This window comes from Lissotriton helveticus, chromosome 7 (assembly GCF_964261635.1).
Source record: "Lissotriton helveticus chromosome 7, aLisHel1.1, whole genome shotgun sequence".
NCBI classification, from domain to species: domain Eukaryota; kingdom Metazoa; phylum Chordata; class Amphibia; order Caudata; family Salamandridae; genus Lissotriton; species Lissotriton helveticus.
In genome coordinates this window covers 74,892,038-74,906,108 of record NC_136068.1, presented here as the reverse complement: position 1 = coordinate 74,906,108, position 14,071 = coordinate 74,892,038, and the positions used below count along the sequence as shown (strand labels likewise).

The following is a 14,071-nucleotide window of genomic DNA, read 5'->3' as shown; positions in this document are numbered from 1 at the left end:
TGCTGGGAAATGGGTTTGTGATTTTGCATTCTAGGGTATCTCTAAATGGTACAGCAAAAAAACGGCCATGGCGTTGGAACTATGATATCGTTTCAGTCCAGAGAAGTGAAACCAAAGCTGTCCAGTGTCACAGGTTCATGCATGAGTATCTTATCCAGTCTGTAATTTTGCTTTGCGTTCTGTGGCTTGCAGTCCTGTTTTTTAAAGTAAAGACTACAAGTTCCAGAATGCAATATAAACACCATGATCTCCTCACGCATAGACCTTTTACACTTGTAAGCTCTGGTTAAAGAAACCTTGTTGTGAGGTGTTACTGCTGGGACTTGTTCCAGAAGGAAACAACTTCTATCGACTTTTTGAAACGTCTTCAAATGGGAATGCTCCTTGGTTTTCTATGTACAAATCTTCCTACTAATATGCTGGAAGTCAGCCTGAGTGGAGACTGATATAACTCAGTGAGTTAAGCACCTGATGGAGAGATCTTTGTTTAACCTGGAGGTCAGAGGTTCTAATCCTAGTAAAAGAGGTCGGTTGGTTAATGTTCCAGCAGCATGGGGTTGCGTTGTGGGTACATGTTTAGTCATAGCAAGATATCTCAGTAGGTCACTGTGCCTGTTGCAGAGACTTGTGTGTGAACGAAAGGTTGCATGTTTGAATGTTGACTCCCAATAGGATAGTCAAGTGTTGACAACGTTCTATAAAAACTGAATTGTCCCCATTTCATATAGCAATGTGTAAAAAAGAGGATTTTCTTGTGACATCGGTACTCAGGAGAAAACAGCATCACTGATGTACTTGAGTTTGATTTGTATTGCTCACAGGACCAGCACTTGCCCCGGAGTTGATTTCTAAAGGCAGCTTCCTGATCCCAACATCCGCAGTGACACACTCAGGGGTCGCTTTTCGGATTCCCTCCTTGTGACCTGTCTTTCTCTGGCCCCCCCCCGCACACAGTCAGAGCCCTGAGGAGAGATCTGCCTGCAAGTAACATGCAGTTTTCTTGCCACACTAGCTTTTGCAAACGTTGTCAACACGTCCTGTAGTAGGAAAGCGCCGTGATGCCGCAACAATGGTAGAAAGTGCTGTGCAGAGTCAAACAGCATACAATGCTCGCATCCCTGAAAGATCTCTTCCCCGAGGGAACCTGGCCCCTGACACTGAAAGGCTCTGTATGAGCTGCTTTAAGACTGACCATAGATTATATTAACTAGACCCTCCCTCCTTTATCTTGCAATGACTTTGAAAGCCTTGCTGTTCTTGAGTGCGTAAAGAACGCGGCCTTCAACCTTGCTGCGCGTTATGATAACGCATCCGCACGCCCCACGTACATCAACGTCGAGTGCAAAGGTCACGCTTCTATCTTCTGGATTCAGTGGCGGCGCTGCTGGTGCTCGGCTCTGGGAGCAGAAAGGCCGTCTCGAGACCCTTATCTGTGCTCAGCTCTGTGCGACATGTCTGCCTGCGCGGGCCCCAGGGACCCGGTCTACCCTCAGGCGGTGCCTGGAGGAACCAACCTGCTGCCTGACCTCCGGGACAAAACCCAACTCTGGCAAGACTTCCTTATTGAGCCACATTGTAAATCAGGAACACCATCTCTATGCCGATATGTTATCATGCCCGGCTATTTATGTAAGTATATACGTGGTATTTGTAGCCTGAACCTAGCTGGAAAGCAACAGAGTGCCTTATGGGATAGAGGGAAAAGATCCAGCCAGGGAGCGAATATTGGCAGGCGATGCTTGGCTTCCAGAGTGTAGATGGACTCTTTAACATGTTACAAGTTAGTGTATTTTAAAGGGAGGAGTGTGATTACCAGTGGTGCTGTGCAGTAGCACCCACTCGATTCTATTACAGTTTCCAAAATGAAAACCGTGATCTTTCGGAAGACAGAGCTCCAGCATTGCATTCATTGAAAGATTCTCCGTAGTAATTTAAGTATTTGAAAATGTCACATAATCTAGGCTTGTTACTCCATTTTCCAAACATTTCTCCACCTACCCCCCTGGGCAGGCTTGGGTACTTTGCTGTACTCAACTGCACAGTGTCACAGGCATTGCTTACTCCTGAGGCACGAAAGGCCAGCATCCGCACTCTGAAAATTGTTCCAGCACCTCTGGTGTCTACAGTTTTTCTTAAACAGTAGAAGGGTTATTCCAGAGTTTCGGTGCGTAGATGAGAAATCCTGTTGCCTAGAATTTTCGTGCACGTCTTCCTCTTTAGTCTGATCCCTTACTGGTCCTGGGTGTATCAAGAGCCGACAGAGGTGTTGGGCTTGTCAGCCAGGCGGGTGCAGGAGCAGCTGGTCTTGAATAAGGTAGGTTCAACGACGGGAGCAGTGGATTCCTTTAGGGTGGGTGCGATGTGGACATATTCTCCATGCTCTTGATGAGGTGTGCACTGATACGTAGGATAACTTTAAAGGAGGCCATTTTGAAGCTTGGACGCCTTGGAGCCAGATGGTACCCCCATCCAGATGTGAGAGTATGAGGGCTTGAACTGTTTCTTTGTTGTTTATAGAGATAGCTGGTTCCAAACATCCTTGAGGGTATGTTCTCTGTGGATGCTACATTATGGAGCATTTATGAAGCTGACCTTCATCGAACATTTGGCCTCTTAAAAGATTTCCATACAGATAAGGACACACAAGCCCATACTGTCTGTCCCATACCTACAGACAAGAATTCCCCCATCCCAAGAGTGCCAAAAGCCGGCTGAGAGCCAACCCGGCCCTGCCGATTGACTGAAGATGGTGGATAATATCTTGTTAAGTCTGCTGTGAGGTGTCACTTGGCTTCCAAGTCTGCTCCCGGGGGGAAGGCACCTTAGACCACTCTGGGCGAAAGGAGGTTCTAGGACGAGAAGCCCCCAATGTCAGACTAGCGGGTCGGGACTCCGACTGAAGCTGGAAAAGTTGCTGGGCCTCGTTCAAGGATCTGATAGACTGACGCTTCCCTCCCATATGACATTTAAAGATAAAGTAGGCCCCCACTGGTACTTGATGGTAAAATCTCTGAGTTGGTCCGTTACTGATTTAATATCCCTGTATCGTTGCAACGTGACTGGGGCCAGGTCCAGGTCCTGGAATATTTGTATGGGGTGACCTCCATAGGAAAGATCCACTTTTTCCCTGGACGCACGAAGAATTGCCTCCTTCTCCGTGACAAAATGCTCTTGAGTCAAGATATCCGGGATTAGGTTTGGATTGGATCGAGGGACCGGCACTCGATCGCCCTGTCTAGTGTAAGGGGGAGGCGTCTTCAACACCCCATATCTCCTGGAGAAGTTCCGCCATATACCACATTATGTCTTGGCCCTCTGGACCCCTACGGACCCCTTTAATATGTAGATTATTCCTCCGGCTCCTATTTTCCAAGTCCTCCTGTTTGATCTGGCATTCTATGTGCTGGTCTTCGAAGGGGGTTCTCCTCAGTTGAGCCGCTGCCGCAGGAGGAGGTTTTGCCTAGAGCAAGGCAACCGTTGATTCCTTAGGAGCAGGAGGGGCTGTGTCCTTTCCCCCTTTGGTGTGGGGCATACTTCTACCAGGTTTCTCTTCAGACCTTATGATCTGCTTTCTGTGGGCAGGGTCTCGGGTCAGCAAAAATCCTCACAAGGGGAAGGGCGCTCCAAGAATCAAGTCTGCATCAACCACCTGCTCAAAATGATGTGAGCGATGGGAAGTGCAGAGGGGCGGCAATTATAGTCAGGGCCCCATGGAAGGCCGTAAAGGGCCAAACCCGGGGGACCCCGCCACTCCCATAGTTAAAGGGAAGAAAGATGTGCTTAGGACCCAGCCCGCTGCCCGATTGTGCAGCAGATATCCTCCATTGCTACCCCCAAGAGAGCCAGTCAGATTGAGGGAGCCCCCCTGGGGATGTGGTACCAGGTCACCAACAAGCTTCAAAGGCCAACAGAGGGGTGGGGGGGAGGGGAACCAGCAAGGTCAAATTCACAGCCGATCCTCCACCCTCTACAGGCTCACAGTTGTCCCCCGCTGCTCCAACCTCAAAAGTCCTCCTCCCCTCTATCCGCGCAGCCTTAGCGTCAGACTTCGAGCCTCGGTCGCGTGCTCAATGGTGGGGTCTGCCACCCCCTCCTGATCTGGTGCAGTGTCAAAGCCCACCGGTTCAGAAGTACACAGTGCCCCAACCACAGAAGGCAACAGGGTGCCTCCCCACACCCCACTGGGGTGCCGCTATTTAGTCCCAACACCAACAGCATGGACGGTCTTCCTCCCCTCTCAGGCAGAGTGCTCACAGAAGGGGTAGCTTGATATGGGCCTCAACAGTTGCAGGCACCGGCACTCGCAAGGGAGGAGCCCGATCCTCAGGGCTCTTCCCTGATGTAGAGGAGCACGGGCAACAAAAAGAGAGTTTGATTGGCCACAGGCCCCAGCCCTCAGTAAAGAGAGCTTCACATAGGTAGGAGGCAGAGCCGAGGGGCCGCCCAGAACACCGCCGGACCGAATTGACCAGAAGGGCTCGAGAAGTAGCGAGAGTCTGGTCCACAACACCCAGTTCCTCCTGGGCGGCCTCCGGGGAGTGAATGCACCACCAGGTCCTCCCAGCTAGGTCCACAGGGCGCAACGTTGGTTTAGCTCAGTATGGGCCTCATCGGCCGCAAGCACTGGCACTCCCAAGGGAGGAGTCCGGTCCCCAGTGTTCCCACTCTGATGTAGGTGAATTTGGGGGGGCAAAGAGAGGGTCCGATTGGGCACAGGGCCCAGTCTCCAGCTAAGAGAGCTTCCCCCAGGTAGGCCGCAGGGCCGAGAGGCTACACCGACCATCGTCGGGCCCGGATTAGCCAGAAGGGCTCAAGTAGTGGTTGGGTTCTGGTGCGCAACCCTCAGCTCCTTGTGGGCGGCCTCCAGGGAGTGAATCCACCACCAGTTCGTCCTCGCAAGGTCCGAGGGCCTCAATGTTGTTCCCGGTTCCGTCGGGGTCTGTGCCAAGATGGCGGGCAAGGCACCGGGTCCAGAGGGCACCAAGGCGGTTAAGGCGGAGTGGGGGCCTCACTCACCCCAGAGCAGAGTCCAGCTGTCCCCCGAGGGCTCGCATCTGCTTTGTGTGCCCGGGACACGGAACAGACGCTAAGAGCGTCTTACTCCATCGGAGTCTTGGCCACCTGGTCACCCACCACCCCCCCACCCCTCCTTAGAAGACTTTTGACAGAGTATCTTGGAGCTATCTATGGAAGCTCTTGGAAGCCAACGGCCTAGGGGGTCTCTTTTATTAAAGCAGTACCAGTCTTGTATGCTAAAGCTAACCCTATAGTGCGAATGCGAATAATGGGAGAAGAATCTGAGACATTTTCAATTGGTAGGAGTGTCCGTCCTCTCCCCTGTTATTCGCATTATATATAGATCCCCTCCTTAGACGGCTGGAGGCCTCCACCGACATTATCCCTGTTAGCATATAGGGTTGGGATACTAAGCTACTGGCGTATACCGATGATATAGCTATAATTACCTCCGACCCTGAAAGAGCGCGGCGTGCAGTGGAAATTATTGAGGAAAATTTCAGGACCCAATTGGGTTTTTCACTGAATAAAGCGAAAAAACAGATACTGATTGCGGAGGAAGCAGTTTATTTAGGTATACATTTATAGCGAAGGTGGAGGAGATTGTAGATCTAAACCTGGTCCCTATAATGGAGAAAATTAAGAATGACCTTTGGCGATGGGACAATTCAAAGTTGTCAATAATGGGGGGGGGGGTGTAATTTAATTAAAATGATGATCCTGCCCAAATTACTGTATATATTCAGTACGATCCCCCTGGAAATACATATTGATTGGTTCAGGCAAATCGAGAGAAAGGTGGCTATATTTATCTGGTATTATGGCAGGACTAGGAGAGCCAATGCATTTCTGTCGCTTCCTAGGGATAGAGGGGCTAGGAGCTTCCTCACTTCAGGCTATACTACTTTGCCGCAGCTCTCCAATATTACGAGCCTCTTTTTGGAATCAAGGCGAGGCAAAGAGATGACCCCAGCTATGTCCCGTCAATTTTCGAAATCCTGATTGGAATACGGGCTAATGGCTGCCTCTTGAAATTTCATTAATCAAGTTATTTAAAAAAGACATGGTTTAAGATCTGAATCGCTGCTTTCCCTATCTGGGCAGGCATATGGAAAAAACTTGAGGTGGGTAGGTTTAGTCGGTATACCCCCTTGATTGGGAATGATCAGCCTCCAAGGATTTACAAGATGAGTGTCTGGCAAGGTGGGGAAAAAGGGGGCCTTTATTGGATAGGAGACCTATTGGCTGGGGGCCATATAGCATATTTTGAAGTAGTTGGGGAAAGATTTAATATCATCCCCCTGGGACTTCTTCAAGTTTTTACAGCTGAGCGACTTTCTTCTCAAAAAAGCTAGCAGCACTGCGGGCTTTGCGCAGGCACCACTAATCGAATTGTTAATAAGGGCTTCTGGTTCATCGATTGGACTCCTGTTTTTGGAAATCACTAGAAATAGTGGATTCTGTACTGTGTTCTGCCAACCTGCGGTCACAGCATTTTAAAACTCTTTTTGATCTATACATAACGCCTGCGAAAATTGTAAAATGGGGAGGAGTGGATGGGACCCAGTGTTTCAGATGTAAGGTACATAGTGTGGATCTGGTTCATATATTCTCCACATGCCCTACTATAGAACTGATCGGACGAGAAATATGTGGCTTTTTGCGGCATGTATTGAAAGAGGATGTTCCTTTGTCACCTCACCTTATGTTACTTGGCTTAACAGAGCAAGAAGGGAAAACTGGAGCAGAGCTTATTTTTATACCAATGTCAGTCCTCAGACTCTGTGTAGTCTCAGCTTGGCTTGATCCTTCACCCTGGCCTTTCAGCAGTGGAAAGGTCAATTTTTGCACATTTACAATTTTGAAAGAGCACTTTATGAACGGAGAGGCAGAAAGGGAAGGGTTAAAGGCAAAAGGATCTGGGGACCATTACCTGCTTGGGTTACTCTACTCACCTTCTGAATGAATGCTGAGGCTCCGTCCAATCATGATTTTGTATTTATGTTAAATTCTTGATATATGCGCCACCTTATGCAGTGTCTTATGCCTATCAGTATGCTGTTGTTGTTTTTCTAGATGTATTGGTTTTCATGATTAATGCAACCCAAATCAATTCAGCTCTCTGTTTATAGTCTGTATAAGTCATATAACCTTTTAAACCTTTGCACTAATGTTTTCATCGGTCAATGAATTACAATGGTTTTATAACAATGATTAATCTATATGAATTGTGGCTTTTGGAACGTACTCCTATGTATTTTGACTATTTGCTGATTTTGCACTTTTTGTGGAAAAATATTAAAATAAAATTAAAAAAGAGAACTGACAGCAGTGATCTACATGTCGCCTTCACAACCAATTCTCCAGGCTTGGTCCCAAATACTGGATAGTGAATTTCAGATGTGGCCATCAGGACTGTAACCAGTCTTCCAGATTCAAACCCTGGAACTGCACACTGTCCCACAGATTTCACCTCCACAGCTGTGCACAACCCTATTGATGGGGCCACCAGACCTGGACATAATTCTCCAGTTGAGACCTTAGGAGCTGTAACAACAGCGCAGGCATGAACCCCAGAAATGAACACACGTTACAAGATGGAGTTTCCAGGTACCGACATCATATCCCACTCTTGGCGTTCACACCGTAACAAAGTAATCCGGAAAAGGCCTCGTGATTTCCACAGTGGTAACACATCCTGCCTTTTCATGCTGGCTTTAACTCTCCATAATATCCCAAATTCGTCTTCAGTTCTATACAATTCCCTTAACCCCTTCAGCGCTAATGACAAGGGTAACTCGTCATGGACTTTCCATTGATTTCAATGGAAAGTCAATGGAACCCCTCGCACACCCCTTAGCAGCCAAGTGGTTAACTAGCTCTACAGCAGCACCACTGCAACTGAGCACTTAGTGTGGGTATGTCAGATTTACTCATCTAATGATGATCCGGGCATGGTTGAGTAAAGTGTGGAAGTTAGAGGATGCTTATGTAAGTGTTTCTCTTTTCATTTCCAGCATTAAGATGGACTCTCAAATCTACTATGGTCCCCTGCTTTACCTTTACTTCTGAGTTCTACTCTGGTCCTTCCAAGTGAAGGGTCTCCCAATATCAGACCAGCCACCTCACATGGTGCCACCATGTGTCACACAATATCCACTTCCTTCACATGGTCACCAGGTGAACAGCCATTATCACATGGTGGAAGGGAAGGTTAGCTTGAAACATCTGCACGGAGTGGTCTCCCAGCTCATCTTTCAAGGATCTAAGCAGCTAATGCGTCCACTGTAGGGGCCTGTGTTCGACCTCACAGGCACAGGTTCAAATCCCTGCAGATCCACTCAGCCTTCTTCCTTCTGAAGTCGATAAAATGTGTACCATTGAGTTGGGTAACAATAAACATCCATTATTCAGCTCCAAAATACCTTTGCGTGAACATGCACTTTGCAAATGCACGTTATGTTATACACATCTTTATTTATTTATTTATTTATTTTTGGATTTTATAGAGCGCACGGCTACCCCGAGGGGGTGTCCCGGCGCTAACAACTAATGAGCCCAGAGAAAAAGGAAGAAGAACAAAAAAATCAAGAGGAGAACAACCAAGTCTTTAGTTTGCGGCGAAAGATGGATTCAGTGGAGACAAATCTTAGCTCCAAGGGGAGATTGTTCCACAGTCTGGCTGCTGCTACTCCAAATGCTCTACCGCCTACTCTAGAGAGGCGGAAGCGTGGGACAACCAGGAGACGTAGACTATTAGATCGTAAGGATCTCACAGAATGTGAAAGAACAAGCCGTTTTTTCAGATAGCCTGGGCCAAGGTTGTTCAAGGCTCGAAAAGCAAGTATCAGTATCTTAAAGTGGATACGTTTTGTGATAGGGAGCCAATGCAGTTGTTTACGATAGGATGCTACGGATTGTCGATAAGGAATATTACCAATCAATCTAGCAGCGGCATTCTGCACGATTTGTAGACGTTCAATCTGGTACAAAGGGGCACCTGCGTAGAGACTTTTGGCATAGTCTAAGTGAGACGTAATTAATGACTGAACCACAGTTCTACGAGCATTCAATGGGAGGTAAGGCAGAATCTTTTTAATCATACCCAATTTCGCAAAACAAGCAGATGTAGTTTTGTTAATGTGAGGAGCACAGGAGAGGGTATTGTCAAACTGGAAGCCCAGATTGCGAACTGTGATAGCTGGTATCGGGGGGGGGTCAAGGACCATTGGCCACCACAGGCTAGAGGGAATAGTCGTTTTCTGATTAAAAAACATTACCTCCGTTTTATCAGTATTAAGCCTGAGGTGGTTGGTGGTCATCCAATTGCAGATGTTATTTAGACACTGACGAAAGTTGGCAAAAGAGGTGTCAGAGTGATCCCTAAAAGAAAACACCAGCTGGGTATCATCAGCATAGGAGATCACTCTGACTCCCCAAGATTCTACCACCTTGGCCAGAGGGGCAAGATACACATGAAATAACAAAGGGCTCAAGGCCGAGCCCTGGGGGACACCACAGAGAAGGGGTTTCTCAGCCGAAGTAAAAGGCCTCAAAAAGACCCTCTGAGAACGATCCTTCAAGAAGGAGCTGATCCAGGTCAACACAGTACCTCCTATGCCCACCTGGCTCAGGCGATCCAATAAGATCGTATGGGAAACCGTATCAAAGGCGGCGGATAGGTCGAGGAGGACCAACATGGCCTCCTCGCCCCTATCCACACACTCTCTGACAGTTTCGGAGACTTCAAGGAGAGCCGTCTCCGTACTGAAGCCTGCTCTGAAGCCCGACTGAGAATCGTGGAGGAGCATATTAGTCTCCAGAAATTCAGCCAATTGCAGTTGAACTGCTTTCTCCAAGATCTTAGCTGACTGAGGAAGGAGGGAAATGGGCCGGTAGTTTGAAAAAAGGCCAGGATCTGAATTCGCCTTTTTAAGGATCGGGACCAGCATGGCCTCCTTCCATATAGAGGGGAACTGGCCTGAACCAAGAGAGCAATTCCAGATATCAAGGAGGGGCTCAATCAATATAGGGGCTAGAGTACCCATCATTGTAGCCGGAATCAGGTCAAGAGGGGAACCAGATTTGCATTGGGTAATTAGTCTCTGAGAAGACTCAATAGTCATCTCCTTGAAAGATTCAAGGAGAGGATTGTCCCCGTCTATCTCACTAGGGGCTGGTGAAATTCCCTCTGCGGGGAAGGAAGACCTGATGGTCACGATCTTCTCCTGGAAGTATTCAGAGAGACCATTACATAGTACCTGGCTAGCCAGGATCTGGGAAGATAAGGCAGCAGGATGCGAGAAATCCTTTACAATTTTAAAAAGGGATTTGGAGGAATTCCTAGATTTCTCAATTTGGAGAGAGAAAAAGTCTCTCATTGTCGACCGTTTTAAGGAAAGAAATTTTCTCAAAGCGGCTTTATAAATATATTTGGCCTCTGAATCATAGTTTTTACGCCATAGACGTTCAAGTTTTTTACAGCGGCTCTTCTCCTCCCTAAGAGTCGATGAGAACCAGGGTGATGAAGGACGAGATCTCGCAGACGTGATAGATTGGAGGGGCGCGATAGCATCTATGGCGCTCTGCAAGGTTGCATTAAGCTTAGACACCCTTTCATCAACAGTGTTACAGGACAAGGGTTCATCGCCATAGAGCAAAAGAGGACTCAGAGTGGCACAGGTAACTTTGTGCCATTTTCTCCCGTACTCCTTATTGAGTGCGATAGGTAAGGGCGCCAAGGTAAGGGTAAGATCAAAAGGCCTTTGGCGTCAGCCTGAGCAATTCTTTTTTGGAGTTGAGGAAGGACTGGTGGGGGCAGGGGTAGAGGTGCTTCTGATACAGTTCTCAGCATGGAGCCCTAACCCCTCCACGTCCCTACTCCCTTCTATGTGGTGAACCTTTTTTAAGCTGCCAGGTCTGCGATAATGAAGTTTTAATATTGACATCCATATGCATTGACTCTGAAATACTGACTAATATATCTTCAAGGTAAGTGGATGTTGAGTTAGAATTGTAGATATGAGCTTCCCTACCTACCTATCATTACGTAGACAATATAGTGGTAGACTATATTGTAGAGGTTCTATAGGTGCAGGTCTATATTAATGACCTTGAAATTCTTTGTTACGGTATAGGCTGGTTTTTACCCTCACCGCACCCGATACAGATGCCCCACCAAGTCTCGACTTTACGTTTGCGTAAGAGTTGCTCCCTTCTACCAACAGCAGTCCTGTCTGTTCCACACGGACTCAACGTGGTATATTAGTGCAACCTTTTTTTTCTTGAAACTTCATATTACAGATTATTTTCTGCAAATGCCAGATTGCCATACATGTCTGCAAGATTTGTTGGGGAGAGAAATGACCATTTCGAAAAGAAATGATGTACGTAGCAAAAGAACTAAAATCAGACTGGAAACACAATTACATTAAAAAAAGAAAATTCAGTACAGATTGGTATTTTTGTGAACGTCTACCCATCAGTATATTTACCTGGGGACTCTAAGGGGCCCTAGGAGAGCATGAGTGTGTGAATGAGGATCAGATAAGGCCATTTACCGGCTTACGTAAGACTTTGCAATAAATTCAAAAGTGATAATAGCAGGAATAGAGTGCAGGTCAGTGGTAGTCTTTTCCAGAGGGGAGGACTAAATAACTGGAAAGAGAGAAATCATGAGGCAGCACTGGCTGGTATAGTGGGGGTTGTGCAGTAGCTATGTAAGTTCTGCATTTATTGTAGGTAGCTGCGAAGTTGACCATTTAGTGCTTAAATACCTAGGGCTAGATGTAGGTAATTTGGATTTACCGATTCATAAATACCGAATTTTACCGATTCGGTAAATCCAATGTAGGTAATAATTCGGTAAAAAATACCGAATCGTTAGGATTCGGTATTTACCGAATCGGTAAATACCGATTCGGTAAAATTACCGAATTGTCAAGGGGGACAAGGTGTCACTTTGACACCCTGTTGCACCCCTAATTGTGGCTTGTGTGCCATGTGGCACACATACATGCCCTTAGGGCATGTTTGTGTGCCACATGGCACAGGTGTACATGCACATGCACATCTATACAGGAATTTGTTATTTACCATGAAATAGTATTTCATGGTAAATAACGAATTCTTAAGGGCCTGTGGCACTGTTTTCAGTGCCACCTACATCTAAATTTACCGATTCGGTAAATTTAAGGCCCCCTACATCTGAAAAGCCTAATACCGGTCGGTAACGGCCGAAATTCGGTAATTTCGGCCGTTACCGACCAGAATTAGGCTTCCTACATCTGGCCCCTATTTCTTTGCTCGTATCCAGCCAATTGTGTAGCAACAGTAGAAGGTATGGCTGTGAAGGTTACAAATAGATCTTTTGGCAAAGTTTACCACTTTGTGTAGTGGTGGAATGAGTATTAAAGTAAGCCGACAGGCGGGTTGGAAGGAGTCCTGGCTGGCTCCGTGCACGTTGGCTATCTCCTCACACATCCGGGTGATTCAATTAAATTCCCTGCACTCACCTGATACGTTTACACTGTCCCAGCAGGATACCCTAATCTGCCTGTTTCCGCTGTTCCGCAGCTCCAGCTAACTTTTATCACGTTGTCTGGGGCCTGCTTGGTTATCTCCACATATTGGCAATACTAAGTGAACTTTCGGAGGTTTTGGTGCGGTACCATGTCCTAACCCTCATGGTGACCCAGCTGGGCATGGTTGGTGAGATTGGCGACTCCCCGGCTGACTGTACACTCGTGGGTGTTGCCACATTGGTTGCGAAATGGGACATTGCCCGGACATAGATCTTGCCCAGTGCCCTGTCCCTGGTGGAATGGAGAGCAGGAGTGGACTGGTGCGCTCAACTCAAAAAGCGCATATATACACTGCACAAGGCTGTCCACAGAAGAACAATAAGAAATGGGGGACGTGGGAGGCACACTATGGGTGGAGGTGTGATTTGTTAAATTGTTGGTTGTACTGTGAAGGTGATTGTACTTTACTTGGTGGATTCCAAAAATGAATAACAATTTTGATATTATAAAAGAAGTACGCAGACAAGTGGGCTATTGCAGATGCCTCACTTGCTTGTCAAGTTAAGTGCAGAGAATAGAGCGTTAACAGTGTGGAAGGAAATGTGGCTAAGGATTTTGCATATATTGACTACTTGGAATTTGTCAGTAGTCACTGTGGATGTGCTAAAGGATTTGGACTGAAAAGTACACAAAGATTTTTAACATGAGGTATAAGGGTGAGAGTGTCTTGCCAAAATAGAATAAGCTTAGGAAGATGCTTGAGTTAAACTTTTGAAGGCAAGTAAATGATTTCCGTCATAGAGCAGATTAGCACAACAGTATCAGAGGTGTGCACCTATGCCAGTTATCCTGCCTACTGTGTACATTTACATTCTGTCAAATATCAGAATGACTAGAATCAAAATCACATTATTGATACAGCTCAGACAGACAGCCAATGTTTCGACCCCTTCCATATTGTAGCATGGTCCTCATCAGGACAAATCAGTTGTGACAGCAAAGGTGTTTGTAAGAGCTAATTTAACGCTGTTGTCCTTTTTAACTAGGGGAGTAAGAGGGAGCATTTTTTTCCCGCATAACGGACAGCTTTATTTTCCAGTATTCATTTTTAAAGCTCTTTGGTGTCCTGGGCCAGGATTTTAATTAATTTCCAAGGTGCTATTTATCTCAATATGGTTTAGATTGGGAACAATTGTTAGTTCTAAAGATCTCTTTTTGAAATCTATAGAGCTTATCAGAAAAAAGTAGCACTTTAATTTTGAAGCTTGATGATCCTCTACTGGCTTAGGAAGGAGATTTCCAACAGAATGGCTATGCAGTCTTTTAAATTTTGTTTCCAATGCCAGAAGATGCCCAATGTTCTTTGTAAGATACAATGCCAAATGAATTGATGTCAGAGTTCAAAATGGGGTTGGGTACTTAATAAACCAAAGGAGGTCGGACTATGTAACAAACCAACAAAACGTATACCAAGCCAAGCATTGACCAAGCCAAAAGACAGTTTGTTCATCAAACATGAAGTGTGTTAGTCA

At 46.6% G+C, this 14,071-nt stretch overlaps 1 protein-coding gene across 2 annotated transcripts in view; it reads left to right on the top strand.

Moving 5' to 3' along the window:
* LOC144768103 (tyrosine-protein phosphatase non-receptor type 6-like) overlaps positions 1–14,071 on the top strand; it is a 203,922-nt gene that overhangs the window by 16,431 nt on the left and 173,420 nt on the right. Inside the window, exons 1-2 of one of the 2 annotated variants that reach the window (XM_078651502.1) lie at positions 1,374–1,629; positions 8,034–8,288. The exons of the other annotated variant lie outside the window; for it this stretch is intronic. Of the exons in view, the coding sequence (XP_078507628.1) occupies positions 8,146–8,288 (143 nt within the window). The 5' untranslated portion in view covers positions 1,374–1,629; positions 8,034–8,145. Of the gene's footprint in view, positions 1–1,373; positions 1,630–8,033; positions 8,289–14,071 lie in introns of those variants that run through there. 2 annotated transcript variants of the gene reach the window in all.